The sequence below is a fragment of the Rhododendron vialii genome, chromosome 1a (genome assembly GCF_030253575.1).
Source record: "Rhododendron vialii isolate Sample 1 chromosome 1a, ASM3025357v1".
Lineage (NCBI taxonomy): Eukaryota > Viridiplantae > Streptophyta > Magnoliopsida > Ericales > Ericaceae > Rhododendron > Rhododendron vialii.
The window spans coordinates 47,765,730-47,781,916 of record NC_080557.1 but is presented as its reverse complement, the minus strand read 5'-3'; the positions used below and the strand labels follow the sequence as shown (position 1 = coordinate 47,781,916).

General features: G+C 38.1%; 2 protein-coding genes across 3 annotated transcripts; both read right to left on the bottom strand.

Annotated features, from left to right (window-relative positions):
* Nucleotides 1-2,260: 2,260 nt before the first annotated feature.
* Nucleotides 2,261-2,834, bottom strand: LOC131322846 (classical arabinogalactan protein 26). Its single transcript, XM_058354369.1, has one exon. It carries the CDS (start codon nucleotides 2,832-2,834, stop codon nucleotides 2,433-2,435), a length of 402 nt encoding a protein of 133 aa, XP_058210352.1. The 3' UTR covers nucleotides 2,261-2,432.
* LOC131322831 (protease Do-like 2, chloroplastic) lies at nucleotides 2,261-15,129 on the bottom strand. Of its 2 annotated transcripts, none has more exons than XM_058354356.1 (21): nucleotides 14,893-15,129; nucleotides 13,988-14,143; nucleotides 13,374-13,424; nucleotides 12,390-12,463; nucleotides 12,079-12,142; nucleotides 11,526-11,570; nucleotides 10,801-10,908; nucleotides 10,254-10,331; nucleotides 9,824-9,890; nucleotides 9,622-9,680; nucleotides 9,238-9,337; nucleotides 8,054-8,133; nucleotides 6,880-6,936; nucleotides 5,764-5,867; nucleotides 5,253-5,340; nucleotides 5,049-5,134; nucleotides 4,722-4,746; nucleotides 4,532-4,603; nucleotides 4,258-4,308; nucleotides 4,111-4,171; nucleotides 2,261-4,029 (listed from the first exon to the last, which is right to left on the bottom strand). In XM_058354356.1, the coding sequence occupies exons 1-21, from the start codon at nucleotides 15,067-15,069 to the stop codon at nucleotides 3,782-3,784; spliced, it is 1,851 nt and encodes a 616-aa protein (XP_058210339.1). In that variant the 5' UTR covers nucleotides 15,070-15,129; the 3' UTR covers nucleotides 2,261-3,781. The 2 variants fall into 2 exon arrangements, with proteins under 2 accessions (XP_058210339.1, XP_058210332.1); XM_058354349.1 differs by having other exon boundaries at nucleotides 13,988-14,161; nucleotides 14,893-15,127.
* Nucleotides 15,130-16,187: the final 1,058 nt, after the last annotated feature.

Genomic DNA, 16,187 nt, shown 5'->3' with positions numbered 1-16,187 from the left:
ATGATGACCTAATAATACATGTGTTCTCTGACATTCCACATGATAACTCTTTAGTTAGCAAGGAATCTTTGATTGGGATAACCGAATGGGAATCTTTATCTTTAAAGCAGAAGCTACCTTGGCACAAAGTAGTACTGCTACTTGCTAAAAAAATGGACAAGGTTTCTTTCAACCTTCAAAAATTCTATATTTTCCTCTAGGGGACCCTGTATTTGATTTGTTGGGAATCTATCTGTGGGTACCCACAGATTGATTGAGACTTTATTAACTTGAAATTATAAAATAGTATGAGAGTACCGTCATATGGTATTCTGGATCACTTTACAACTACAGATTCCTGTGAAGTCTATCACCAAGTATATAAACCCCACAAGAACATGTGATTGCAAAGTGGTCCGGAGTACTATGTAATAGTACTCCCAAACTATTGAATAGTTACTCCTAATTTGGTACTACTGATTTTAATAGAGAGCATAAGAAACTGAGCTGCTATGTTACGACAGTGATTAGTCCAAGAATGCACATATCAATCGAACTAGAGCTACATTCGCTAGCGGACGGTGAATTTATGGTTCCCAGAATTAGTCAAGATACGAGTAAGCTGAGAAGTTTCTTCTTCTTTTCCCATTATATCTCCAATCTGAGAAATTTTCGCCGCATAGTTGGGCAATTGAGTGGCAACTAGTACTTGTCATGGTCAATTCAGTAGCTACTCTGAGAACTATGAACCCAAAGAAACGGAGGAAAGAAGCTCGAGAAAGAAATGGAGAGGAAGTCGTTTCCAGCGTGAGGCTCAGTGATGAAGTGATGGAGCTGAGGGATGAAGTGGAGGGACTCAAAGAAAAGAACAAGATTCAAAAGAAGGAACTAATGGAGAAAGATGAAGAGAAGTGAGAGGTCGTAAGGTATGTGCTCAAACAGGGCCGGTCCTGGGCATAGGCCCACCAAGCGACCGCCTAGAGCTTTCCGTTTTGAGCCCCGAAACAGTAGAATATATTAAATATAGTGTATGTGAAGAATATTAGAAGTAGGCTGATGTGGCACAGTGGTTAGGTGCGCGCGCAATGACTTTAAGGTTGCAAGTTTGATTCTCAGTATCTTAACTCTTTACCACCACTTACCGGTAGCTTTTGGTAAGTCGTACAAAAAATTTGTTTCAAAATGACAATTCAGATCCTCGAACTCAGGAACTAAAGGTACCAAAGAGGTGATACACAATTATGCCATTGAACCACAACACTAATTTGCTTCTTTTATCGAACTGTACAATATATTAACATATTAGAGGCCCCACTTTCAAATACTATCTAGGGCCTTGAAACACTCAGGGCGGCCGGGCTGTGCTCAAAGAAGAGAAATGTGAAGCTGAACAGGAAATGCGCATAGAATACACAAGACATGGAGCCTGCTGCGTCCCGCAAATCAAACGGAATGATTCTGAGGAAGTTGTATCATAGAAAATATGTATACATATAAATAGCTTGAACTAAAGTCAGTACAGAGTATTGTTTTGAAGTAGATTTCTTTTGCCTTCGATGTTCTTTCTAACTGGGTGGCCATCCCGACCTAAAGCAGGGAAGGAGTTTAGATTCTTCCTGCCACAGTTGAGTAGGCCAGAACCCAGAAAGACAGATCAGTTCGTTTGCAACAGACCTTGGAAGAAAAGCAACAGAAAGAACGTTGAGTGATAGACGATAATTGTTTTCAGATGACGAAGTATTCGTCAACGACTGTGAACAAAAGGCAGAGACAAAGGCTTACAGAGGATTTCCCATAAGAAAAGGAAGAAGACCCCCATAGCACTCAAAACGGAGGGGCTCAGAAGAGGGATGAAGAAAGTTGGGCAAGGTCATAAGGTAAGGCCAAAGGGATTGGTGCAACTTTTTCTAGAGCGGGTCAGGTAGTTTCGGCACCAGAAAGATTGCTTGAACCCGAGAAAGCAGAAAAGCTGAGTTAACTTCATAACCCGAACACCCTGATGTCATTCAACAAGGGAACCCCCAAACAGAAACAAGAGCCAAACCCTTTGAATTTAAGTGGTTGATTCTAGATGGACGGTTATTTCAGGGTTTATTTCAATCTATATGTAGTCAAGTCTCCTGAAGGTTACTTTTTCTACTTTACTACTAGTATTTGATTGTATTATCTGTGCTCCATTTTACAGATACAACTCAGTGGTTTTATTTATTTATTTTAAAGTTTCTGAGAAATCTAACCTGAAGTTAAACAATGTCATACACCTCAGAATACTACACCACTCTGACATACAATACAGTTTTTTTTTTTTTTAATCTGAAAAAAACGCCTCAAAGGCACATAAAATACACTTGGGGGAGATAAAATAAACACAGAAGAGAAAGTGAAACCATACAATTATTGGAGGCCCCCACCAGCAATCCCTCACAAATCATAAAGCTGTGCATGAAATACCTTTACACAACAGAAAGCTGCATCAACAAAAATGTCACAAAACCCAGAAATATAACTGAATGTGGAGAGACAGACACGCCCAGAGCAACTGAGGAAGGAGGTGGTGGAAACCCAAATGGCGAATCAGCCATGCTTGGCCCTGGAGCAACCACTTGGAACGGATCCGGAGGGCTCCGGCTGGAAGGAATGGTGGGGAGTGGGGACTCAGCTGGAGGGGGCCCTGCTCCACCTGGCGAAGGGAAGAGTGGAGTAATATCTGGAGACAAGGTCGGGGAAGAAAAGGGTAGAGACGGATTTGGCAGATGTGCTGGTGCAGCTGAAATGGTCGAGGTTGGTAAGGCTAGTGAAGACGAACATGCAATGAGAATCGTAACCCATGTGAATTGTGCCCTCATGGAAGCCATTCAAAGAAAATAAAATCAACACTCTTTACCAGGAAGCAGGAAAAATGGTAAATGCACCGGGGAGAGAGAGAGAGAGAGAGAGAGAGAGAGAGAGAGAGAGAGAGAGATGCACAATGAGAGAGAGAGATGCACAATGAGAGAGAAGTCATGAGTCTCATGATTGAAGCTTAAAAGGCTGGTGAAAAGTTATGGTGGGGGAAGGAATGGAAGGTGGCAAAAGACTATTGGGGTATCTACTGCTGATACAGCTTGGCAAGCATATATGTTTGTGCTAAGGGACAACCGGACAAGATTGCTATTTGGGCTTTTCATGTATTTTATTTATTTTCTTTGTGGGGGAGGAGGGGGGAGGTTCTGGAACACGTGAAGATTACCATGGTATGGTGAAACATGATGCAGAGGCTAAACTGAAATAACCCAAGGTACTCATAAATCTACAACTTACCCAAAATAAATATTAATCCAACTGACATGGGATAGCAGTAGTAGACTCACAAAAAAAGCGAGAGGTGATAACGGGGTTGCACCAAAATAGAACTTCCAATTACCACCAAACCTAAGTGAAAGTTATAATAGATTTCTTGTCTGTAGTGACTAATGATAGGAAAATGAAAGTAACTGTGCATGTAACATTGCAGAACTGGATTAATCCTATTTCCTATCAAATTAAATCAAAATTCGGATCACCATCACAAAGATAAGTACAGCAATGCTTTCTGAGGCTGCTCATGACCACTACTTCAGTATACATTTATGCCCTCCCCCAAATAATTGAATAAATGAATGCCGAAACTTGGAACAGTTGGCATGTAAAAAGATGATGTACCTGAAAAATGAGCTCTATGGTACAGATGATTTTCCAGTGGCCTGCAAGCTGCAACCTCCAATCGCCCTTGAAAAATGGCTGCAGTGACGGTCTTAGGTGCACTGCTTTATCGAATTAGTGATTAGGTCCAAATAAGCGCATCAAAGCCTAATTCCGAATTTGAAACGGGACTGTCTCCATAACCTTGGTGATCATATGCCTGGTTGTTTCCTGTGGGATCCACATAGGGCTCCAAAAGATCCGGAGATCTTTCAGATGAAATGCTGTTGGCCGTGAGAATGTCAGATAAGGCAGCAGCGGAGGCCTTCCTTTCCAAAACGGAGATGTAATTGTCTTCAAACTCAAAAACTAGGTACTTGCCCTTGAATGCTAACCACCAACAGAAAAGTATGAGGAACAGAGAAATTCATACTCTATAATTAGCAACAGATGAAGAGAGCCAGAACTCACAATCAACCAGATGAGCTAGGTGATGGATGTTCTTTATTCGTGTCCCATTGAACTTCAAAACCTGCATAATTTCTTTTTAGAAATGATGGACAGAAAATTAGGAACAAAAATAATCTTCCAATGCTCAAATGGTACAAAATAGATTGCCTGCATATATTCCATCGACTCATATCCAATATTTACTTCATCAGCCAAGACCTTGCACAAAAGAGAAGGATTTTTACTTTGCTTTGATAAGGAGACAAAAAAGAAATATTAGCAATGCAAATTTCTGTGAAGTGATGAGAAAGATCAAAGAAGCAAAATCCTGTAGCAAAGCAAACTGCCATTTCCCAGTTTGCACGTTTGCCTATTTACTTTATAATGCTCATCATCTCAATATATCATGCATATGTTTGAAGACAAAGATATGCAAGGCTACCTGCGATAGTATCACAATCTGTTCCCCTTTAAACGTTGCCAAGGAGTATCGCGCCTTTGCCAGTAATTTCAACTATTCAAAGCAGAGAACAGCAGATTAAATTAGTAGTGGACAACAATTAATGGGCCAATGAATATTAGATTTGTAGTAATATCAGGCTAAGGGTCATCAATTGCTCTTGATGACTTACACCTAAGCTTTCTTCAGATGCCTCCCTGTAAGAAAATAAGAAAAGACAAGTAAATTCACTTGCCTTTGCATTAGCAATTATCAGATTAAAGCATCCAATTGGACTATAAAACAAGGGGATCACATATTCCACATTTGGTTGAAAATTTTGAGGCTAGAAATGGGTATGTCCACAAAACCTGGGATACGCAATACCTTGGGGGAAGTGAAAGTATTAATCTCTCCACTATTAAGCCGATAAGATTACTTGTCCTACGTGATCATATATCCCTTTACTATTAGTCGAGCCAAACAAGCAGGGCCTAAAGTAATATCTGATCAAACATACTCGATAAGTAGATCCGACAGAGGGGTAAACACCAGACCAGCAACTATAAAATATGAAGGCTGGCCTCCTTCGATGTGATATGGCACCTTGACACGAAAACAGAAGCAACCCAAACTAATCAGCATCTAACCAAATGAAAGCCACAAATGAAGAAAATAGTGGTAAAGTTTACATCACAACGCAAAGGAGTTTCTCATTACATACCAAATGCACACGTGGATTTAGAACTGCCTGAACCTTCATTAAAGCTCCTCCTCTAATAATTCCAAGCTCTGCTACATCACCTGCAAATCTGATCCTGAACATCCTTAGATCTAAGTTGAAACATCCAATTTGTGCTTATGACAAGAATCAAAGAAAACTGGACAGGGTGAAACGTGATAGAACACTGAACACCATTATGAAATGCACACATGCTTGTACTGCACCTACGCCTGTTTTCAACAGTGTATAAGATATGTGAAGTAGGGCGAATTAATAATCCTACAAAGAGGGAATTGAAACGACAAACCATGCTGCAGGTCTTTCTATAAGCTATACAGCAAAGGGATAGTATGGTTCAGTCGAAGGTTTATACTAAGCTGAATTGCCAAGACGCCCATGAATGTGTTTTACCCAAGCATTCTCAAAGTTACATATTAGTTAAGGACAGATCAAATGCAGTTTTCAAGGCACAAAATTCATACAATATCTTAGTAGAGAAACAAAACCTTACCTTTGACTAATGAGGTACCGAAACGCAATACGCTCAGTCGAGCGGAAGGGTACTGTTCCTTCACACCCTACATTAACGCCATCAAAGCTTACAATAACATCACCCTGAAAAGCACAGAGTTACAAATATTATTCCCACTCCACGAACATTGAATTAACCAACAGCAATTCAAAATGATCATAAAAAGCAAGAAGCCCCAAAACATTCTACGAGTGGGTAACAATCAAACAGATAGAGGCCGAACAAGTACGCATGCACATAGGCAGGATCACTTGGTACAATGTTCAAATTGCTACCCATATAACCACCTGGTATCTTTTTCCAGGACCAATCTATAGCCAACATTCCATCAAATTAAAATCGCTGTCAAGCTTGTCAAATGTGCATCAAATATTACCCTGTTTACCTCCCAGCGCTTTTGCCTCTGGACTCTAGAGCACTTCGCCTCACTTAGTTTGAAATACATGTGAACCATCCTCAAGGGGTTTTAGACTTAAGTGTAACTGTAACATTTTCCATCCAAACTTACACCCTCACCTAAAGGTGCACTTAGCAAAATGCAAGCCTCCTCAAAAAGTTTGTGTGCTGCACAAATGTTAGCACTAAGCAAAAGTTGATCTTGACCCCTATCTTCACACAAGTACATTAAAAGAGGAATGCAGGAGTCAATACCAAGAATTTTGAGCCCCAAGTCATTCGCATCTTACACAAATAAGTCCAGCACTGTTTACAAGTGCTGGATTTAAAACAGATAATTCAGGAGCTTCAGAGGAACTTGAGCGACTATGCTTCTACCTTATTACTCTCGCATCCAAGCACACTTCACTTTACGTAGATTAACAGTTCTTGATCAAGAAAGGTTTGAAAATTTAACTAGTGGAGAAGTATTATGCTTTTATTGACAGAGATTTTGGAAGAGAAGGTACCATTGCTTGAACCCACAGAATGACAAGTTGACACTATTAGGGTGTCACCACTAGGGAACTCAAAGTTTTGGTAATATTGACAGAATTTCCTTATCTACCTGAAATGCCATATCGTCCCAAGATCCATTGGACAAAACAGAAAAGCGTTGTAATAAGAATCTCAAAAACTTGAAATCTTCTAAATGGATACCTCCTTCAAGACATTAATGGCATCTGAAGTGGGCTCAACTCTTCTCACCAGGACACCCTGAAACCAGATGTTGTGAAGAATATGTATCAGCTCTACCATAACTCCATAAGACAAGAAATAATAAATACAATTGCATTATTGAAAAATTCCATGGTGCGATCCAATTGCATGCTTTACATATTCCACGTCAACAAACCAAAAGATTATCCGACAAGACCTTAAATACAAAGCACAGAAGATTATCAAGACAAATTTGATAAATTTGTAATGCCATCCAGCAATAATGCCATATCTTCCACAAGTTTCAATATCAGTTTTTAGTTTGTGGCCAACTGCCGATACTCGTTTTGACTTCTCTTTTCTATGTTGGCTCTAACATGAATTAAGTCCCTCATGTTGTGGTATTAAATTGTTAACAGTCTCAATCCAAATATCCGCTATTTCCAAATTAAAGCCCCTCTTTAATGATATCACTTGAAGGGTTGAGAACTGTTAGGACTTTTATTTAACACCTAACCACTTCTCTTTTTCTCAAATAACATGGTATCAGATCCAAACCCTAGCCCACCACCGTAGCTGCCACTATTCTGGTGACCGACGACTGTTATGTCACTATTCAAACATGATCCAAACCCTAACTAGCCAAACCCTTGGACAACACGACCAAACCCTAACCCCCTGACGATGACCTCTTCGACCTTCGATGACTTCACCATGGGATTTTAAGTCCAGCTGAGAGTACATGAAAATGAAAACTTCAAACAAAAGAGAACAAACAGCAAATGAATGGCTATAACTCAAAGTAGGTCTAAACCAACTATATAAGGTGACAAAAATAAATCCAGAGGCTATGTTCACCTCATACTTCACCTTCAGATTATTATTTCCCATGGAATTCATTAGTAGGTAGATCTCAAAGTGAACAATTCTTCAAAAAAATGTTCAGGATCTCCTCCAGTCCACTGATAGGAGATCTTGCCATTGTAGGGGACGGGATTTTGTAGCAGGTACATGACAGGAGTCACAGGACGAAGGAACAACAGAAAGGTAATACTAGTAATCCTAATATGAACAGCTCCAGATGATGACGATTGCACAGCTAAGTGAGATTTTGTAACTTTGAAGTAACGCATAAACATAATTATTTGCACCAGTAAAGCCAAAAGAGATTGACCTCATTAGATAGAACTTTCAAGCAGGCACGTAATGCTGGATTCTCCAATTTTTGCAACAAAACACCAAGGCAAGGGAACCCTGGCAATTTGTCCATAAATGACATTGAAGATCATAAATCAGTTGGCAAGGACATTGTCAAATTGCAAGAATAACGTCTTTCCACAGACAGGTAGACTGCAATAATGAGAAGCAGGAAATATATAAAGACGCTGCTATCTAGTAAAATTAACCCAAAGCAAACAACGTTTTGTGTCCTAAGCAATCGGGGTTGGCTACTAAATCCTTAGAGCCACCATTCTGTTTTGTCGAGGGTATTATGTTCCCTTAGATTCTGATACAATTACAACTACAACATTTCCAATCCTGAAGCCTTCTCATGGAAGTGCCAACCTCCTATTGACCAACCAAATCCCAAACGGAAAAAACAGAAAAGCTAAATACAAAAATGACAAAAAAAAAAAGGGAAGAACGGTGATACTTATTCTGCTATATTTATTCTAACAACAGCAAGATTCATGAAAGGAGTATAGAAACAGAATGACAGTAAAGTCTTTCAGCTCAAGACACTGACATAAACCCATAGAAGGTAAAGGGGCAGGAAGATGAAGTCTCCCTAACACTAGACTTCAAAGTTCAAAGTCTCGTAAATAGAACATACAAGTCTTTCATCAATTCTGCAGCAGTTTCTTATACAATGTGTTGAAAGTTAAATAACATGGAGATTCAAGGAGTCTTGTGGCATAGCCTTTGAAACTCTATAAATGAATTGCATTTGTTGAGAGGTCTTGGGTTCAAGTCTCTCCAAGTCTCCATTCACATTCGTTGCTCGTTTGCAATATGCTTCTCCCCTTTGCATTCTGTTCCCTCTATGTATGAATGTGCATCTCTACGTGCAAGACGGGCTTGCACGTGAGGGAGGGTGTTGGATAGCTTGATATTGTTGGGTCAATTTCCTAACAGCGTAAGCTTTTGAGACTATTAGTAACTTAACAAGTTATGGCCAGTGCCTGATTAGATGTTTACTGTTCAGCCGCCTTCATCTTTAAGGCACTCGAAACAAGATCAGCACCATCATGATTGGCATAAATCAGTGGATACATATTAAGGGGACCAAAGCATAAGACACTTCACAACCATACAGCAACAAGAAAGAAAATCACAACTTTCTGAAGAATGTCTAACCAGAGTACTTCCCATTCTTCTTGTAGTCTTCCAAAAAATGAGAAACTACCGTAGTGGGAATTACGTAACCAATATTCTCAGCGTCATCAGATCTGTAAACCTGAAGTAATTTTTATTTTTTTTGGTAGAAACACAATAGACAAGAAAAAACAGCTTATTCAGCAATAATCCACATACAGACACACAATATGGAGAATTCAGATCATTAAAGTGATATACGGGAAATGAAAATTAGTTCTTGCAACTACTTGAAAATAGGTCATACGAAGGACATCACGACTAGGCCAAGGTACAGACCTTTTCAAATTCAAAGCAGATAATATAAAAATAGCACAAGAAAGCCTACACCATATAAATCTTGTTTGCCAATATTAAAAGAACTACCTGAAAGGCTACCCCAATGCACTCTCCCTGGTCATTAAAAGCAGGACCACCACTATTACCTAAAATCGAGCAAATACAGCAACGGTTATGGCGGAGAAAGAGAATACTACATACAAGCATTCTGGTATTGATGCAACTTGATATAACTGGAAAAGCTCCATCCGGAAAGGGAGGGAAAGCTAGTTGGTAGAAATCCACTAACCAGGATTGATTGCCGCATCAATTTGAATACCAAGTAATTCAGATGATCCATGAGCATAAGATGTGACCTGACATAATAGAACTGGTAAGAGCCTACATTTTATGACGAGAACTCTTAGGTGCAACATATCAATTTGAGTAGGATCGTAAATTTGTCAGAAATGATGCTATCTCTATACAATAACCCAATGTCACAAGATTGTGCTATCTCAGTACGGGGATTCAGAATACATTAACAAGACTAAAGAAAAAAAAAGTATAGCCGGACCTTATTGTCACTAAAAACAATGGATAACATGCATATGGCTGGGGGCCTGGGGCCTCCGTTTACTGATAGTAAAGAGTAAACAGACATCACAAGGGATGAACATTGGATTTAAGTAATTTGTCAACTATCACCTAGTGACAAAATCCTATTAAAATTAACAAACCTCTATTCTCGATACCACTCCCTTAGTCACTGAAATGGTATCTCCTCCAAGGGGATATCCTACAACAGTTACTGCATCCTGGCAATTCAAAAGCAAAAAAGAAAACCAGTTAAAAAGAATCAACAGGAGATACCTTTGAAGCGTTGGAGAACAGATAATTTTTCCTCTTGCCCACATTTCAAATACCATATACCAGTTTGCCAATATTAGGGTTGTACTTCTATACGTTTCAGCTTGACCAAATCAACTGGTCAAATCTAGCTAAATAAGGTTAGGCGAGACCGAGACTTATAATAAAGTCGTGGACTGTGAGTGCTTTCAGCATAATCACATGCAGGTGCAATAGCTTTAAGTACTTTATCCATACTCTTCCAAAAGAGGGCCTTAAAATTTTATGAGTTTAATGGTAAAATTTAGAGAATAATTTGTATTTCTGAAGCGGCATAATTTCATGAAAACACCAACTATGATAATCTACACACTGAAACTGACAAAGCAAACTGACAACTGAAACTATTCTTATTTTAGAAAGTACAAATAACACAACCTGAAGACGAGGCAAGTGTCCAAGTTGAAGCGATTCAGCTCCTTTCCAAAATTCCTCGCTTTCTACTGAAAGCAAAGCTATGTCACATTCAACACCTCTGGCTAAAACCTGTACATATGTCACTGCAATGAGTATAAACTACAGTGCATGGTCACCTCAAACTGATGGATAACAATACAATATTAGCATAAATTTTCACCAATTGAATAATCGAAATATCAAACCCAGATAGATTATAATGGGTGGTATCCATTTGTAAAGGACTAACTAAGGTCTTGCAAAAAAGTAGCATGTTTTCGCAGAAAGCAATTTCATGGTGTTTCTGAAGTATGCAGACTGCACACAATGTCTGGTCCTGATGCAAGTTTCTCTTATTTGTCTGCTGGAAACATAGTACTGATAGTAGCAATGAAAAAGACAGAAAGGGGCGATTATCTATCTATTGGACCAAAATAGCATCATTTATTGAACTTCCTACTTCCTCGCCTGACATGGCGTTACTGTATTTTCATCATCTATTGTTGTTCACAACTTAACAACTCCATTCTTCAGGCTACTAGGGATTTTACTGGTCTTGAGTGCCCTAAAAGCCAAAATAGAATAAAAGTATCACCATGGCACATCGATAAACATCCAGAATATGCCCTTAAAAAGTCATACTACACACAATACAATGAAAAGAACATAGAAGACGGCACACTTCTTTTCTTACAAACAAGTGATACCTTAGCCACGTATTTTGTATCATCTCCTCTTCTCTTTACTTTTACCTGCAATCAATGAGAAGACAAATATAACCGGATTTCCACAATTTAGGATCGCACATCATCTCATAAAGTTTTTTGCACGTAACAGGAATGGAAGTCTTCCAAACAATAAACAAAACAGAACATGACCTCAATACAGAACTATAAATTCATCTTCATTATTCAATTAGTTGTGGGCTTTGTGGCATAACAAAATGACTAATGATTACAGTTCTTTGACAATCATATTCTACAGTACTCACAATTGCATGCAGACGCTTGTGAAGAAAGATTATAGCGGCCTAAGGAATGCAATTCAATTAATATGGACATAACCCTTTTACCTTCTAACTGCTAACGCTTTTCACCCTGGCAAGTACTATAATAAATCAATTTTACCACTCAAAAGATAGACTGTTACAACAATTTTGGCATAATGATGATAGCTTGAAATAAGTTGATTGAATGAAAAGCTAACCAGGACTGGAAGACACATTCATATAGTTTGAGTCTTGGATAACTTCAGAAATACCTGCGTACCATACTCAATGCAATGTGCATTTGTCAAAAGCTTTCCATCCCCGATGATGAATGCACTGCACTAAAAAGAATACTTCAAAAAAAACTCCTGAAAATAGCTCCTAAGTTCCAAAGATTGAGCTTTTCCTTTTTGTATAAGAAACAATGTGATATGTTCAAAAGAATCAACATCTTGCAAATGATGTGCATACAAAATAACCGAGATTAAACTTTCAAACCAACTGCAGCTCTGAACTTTCAGGGTAAATCATTCTTCACATATTTCAGCTACAGTAAGGTAGGGGTAAAGAATTTAAAACATGCCTTCCAGTACTTGTATATTGCCTCTGCTTCTGCCAAGGGAGAGAATAATCAGGCTCGGTGTGGGTGCAGTAAACCTAGGGAAAAAATAAAGACAAAGTCATGAACAACATGACAAAAGTAAATAGAAGAAATCATAATAGAATCTGCACATTATTTGCACATATACGGACACAACCCAAATATACTGAATTTACGAATGATGGACACTGATGATAGGGGAAAAGTGATGTGCATGGGATTCACATGTTGATGCAATTTTCGGAGAAGTGATATAGGTCAGCCCATAGATATCTCATCCGACAAGCGTTGGGAATTCATAAAAGATTGGTAGACGAGGTGGAAAAGCTATTCTTATCTTTTGAGCCACAATGCACCTGTAACTCTTTAGTCGATAACACTTTCCTCAGGTTGATGAAATTATAAACCTCCTCCAAGCAATATTAGCTACAATTGTTCATATATGTAATCTGATCAACAACTTATATACATATGTTCTACTCTAGAGAATATAGTAAATCCAGGAATTTGAGGGTAGTCAGTAGCCACTTTGTGCAAAAAATGCTAAAGGTTAGGTCTACACCCAATCTTCCACACCCCCTCAATGGAACTAAATTGGTGTGTGTGAATGTTGTTAATAGTGAATAATAACTTTGGGTAAAGAGTAATTTATCATATGCCACGGCTCATTTAGGACGATGGGAACAAGTCCTTGCTCAGCCTAGATTGTAAATATATGATGATTTACGCTATTGCACAGGCAGGCAGCTCACAGGAAAATTTTAAAACCATTCTTGTACATGTGTGGTGACCTATACCACTCCTAGGAAATGGAGGAGAGGCCCCCCATATGTAACCGCAGTTTAAGTTGATTTCACAAATGGTGATCAGAACAAGAACAGGAATATATGAACAAATAACTTGAAAATTTCATAAATTTAAATGTCATAACTACTAAGCAACAATAAAATAAGGACAATACTCTACCTTCACTACAGCATTAAGACAAGTTGCATCTTGAAAATTACCTGTTTCAACCTGGGAAGGACACGGTAAGGTTAGACAAAGTAAAAACCTTGTATTGATAAAACAGAAAACACAGTACATACCAGATGGACAAATCTCAGACTAATTTAACTATACATCAAAAGATTAACATGTGCTCACTCTCATTAATATATAATTTAAGCTAAGGGGGGTTTAAGAACCCCAAAAGCATATACCATAGGACTTGATTAACTGAATAAATAAACTATTCAACTAAAAAAATTGAAACAACAAAAGGTCCCATGCCACCGAACCTCAAGGTTGGAATAACTTTAAATATCCCCATCAGGCCAGGAAAGACCATTTTTTGCACACATGAATTTTCAATGGGGAGTTCTCAAAATTTCAGGGCGCACAAAGGCAACAAGGTCCTAAGGTGGCTTAATAGAAAGCACGAGCCTAATTGCATTATACTTACAAGTTACAATTGAATCGCCAGCTGATTTGATTGGACTCCCCACAAAATATCAAAACCAAAAAATGAAAATGAGGATCAACATGCACAATATAAAGCGCGAGGCCAATTGCATTAAGGTTATACATACAACGTTTACCTGCTGGTCATTTACAAGAAAACCCTTTGCATCTTTAATCTGCGCACCAAATGATTTAAATGCTGTTGAGTGAGGTTGCCCTGCATTGCTTCTAACACTGTTGCCATCGGCATTTGCACAAGGTCTTTCATCTTTTGATTTTCCAGTAGACTTCTTCTGCAATATACCTTCTGTCTAAGTGAAGAAATAAAATAAAGAAACCAAACTCAAGCATTGAGCTAGTTAACTGCAACTGTCATTAATAAAACTAGCTTAGAGCTGTACACTACCTAATCAAATATATTCCACCCTCTAGAACTTAGACGCCAAAGGACAGTAACAAATGATATTCTGGATCTATTGGAATTCATTTTGGTGTTTGATGCAGCTGAATTGGTGGTACACAATCATAATTTATAATGACAAAAATAAACTACAGCTGCAAAACTTTAGCCACGACAGATACCTTCATTTGCGACTACTACCCCGTCCGTCCAAATTTGTTTGTCCAATTTTGAGAATTCAAATTTTTTTTAAGGAACACTGTGATTGCGAAATTACAGTGTGATTGAAAAGTTACTTTATTTTTAAAAAAAAATCACGGGTAAAAAGAAAATTTGACTCGTCCAGAAGTCAAATTGACAAACATTCGTGCAAAAGTATATAAGCGACAAACAAATTGGGACAGAAAGGAGAATAACATAGTGCCTAAGCTATAAATTGTTATCGTATGTTTAACAAAAAAAAATCCTGTAAGTACTTGAAGTACAGATTGATTATGAATTGAAATCCAAAACGCAAAACAAAAGGTTGGTTCTTTTTGCAACGGATACTTTCCTTGGATCTACTTTTCTGGCAATGAATTAACTACTATCAAACAACAGAGTACGAATATGCTGGTGAATCAGAGAGATTTAGGGTTTTACCTCTTTGGCGGATTTACGGGGAGATTTCTTCTTGTCATTGGAGGCTTTGGTGACGAACAGACGATGATTGGGCGTGTGAGGCGTGGAGAAGAGGCGTTGGGAGGAGGATAGAGAGTAACGAGAGGTCCCGGTGGAGGTGATGGCAGAGAACCAACAGGCAACGGCTGCTGCGGCCATTGAAGTGGGGGAGCTGAGGAAGAAAGAAGATGACGATGAGAGAAAATTGCGATGTATTTATACCCAGGTCCCTCCCAAGTCCGTTGTTTCCTTATCCTCTACTGGTTAAATTTGGATTGCGTTACTTTTATCGCTTTCCCCACCCCGTTTTGGTTTTTGGCGCCTTGGTGGATTTTGTGCCCAAAAGAGGGACTTATTTCATGTTAGTGTTGCGGATCTTGTTTGATAGATCTCATTGCGATCTTTAATACGGTGCAAAAAAAAATTGAAAAATTATTTTTCGTTTACATTATTTTTTAGTTTAAAAATGTGAAATAAGTACTTATTTTTTTAAGAATGTGTTCTAGAACGGAGCCTTAGAAACTAAGATTGATTCGAAAAGCACTTCAAATCCAGCATTTCAGCTGATATGGATAAGTAGATTCTCAAAATATACTGATAATAATTTTTAATGAACACTCACAAGAGCTTTTTTAAAAGCTATAATTAGTCTCAAAATCTGCTCTTATAGTACTCCAGTATTTTTTTGTAAACACCCACTTACTGTATTACTCTTGGAGAAAAGATAGAAAGTAAACGACGAATTCTGGAAAAACATTTGTTATTGCTCCTGGTGCCATCACTTCGCTCCTTGGGTCCCTCTATTATAACCAGATCAATGTGAAAATTAGAAAGAATTAAGTACACAAAAATCGTGTTTTAATGTGTAGTTATGGAGTGGCCTAAGAGAGTATCCAATAACATAAGTACTTTATTACCGGTGAATTACAGTGATCATTTACACGTTTCGCTTTTTTAAATAAGAATCCATTTTCAAATTTTAAAATAATGGACTTACAAAAAATTTTTTTTTTTTTGTAGGGTTTAATAGATCTCGTCGAAATCTATCAAACATGATCCATATTACATATTTTTTATTACAATAATATACTTTTTTAAACTTGAAAATTACGAATAAGTATTTATTTTTTAAGGACCAAAAGCGAAAGAAGAATTGACTTTGTTATTTCATTCTTCTTCTTTTTCTTCCTTTATGGGACCCATTGTGCCTTGTTGCAAATTGAAAACCACTTTTGGAACTTATGGGTTATTTTTAGTGTTTTTTGTTAGTGGAAATG

What these genes read in the sequence shown, in the direction of transcription:
- LOC131322846 (XM_058354369.1), bottom strand. Translation starts at nt 2,834, where the DNA reads ATGGCTTCCATGAGGGCACAATTCACATGGGTTACGATTCTCATTGCA.
- LOC131322831 (XM_058354349.1), bottom strand. Translation starts at nt 15,069, where the DNA reads ATGGCCGCAGCAGCCGTTGCCTGTTGGTTCTCTGCCATCACCTCCACC. An exon ending in TTCTTGTAAATGACCAGCAG is followed by an intron (nt 13,425 to 13,987) that starts GTAAACGTTGTA and finishes TGTCCTTCCCAG; the next exon opens with GTTGAAACAGGTAATTTTCA. An exon ending in CTGTCGGATCTACTTATCGA is followed by an intron (nt 4,747 to 5,048) that starts GTATGTTTGATC and finishes ATTTTCTTACAG; the next exon opens with GGAGGCATCTGAAGAAAGCT.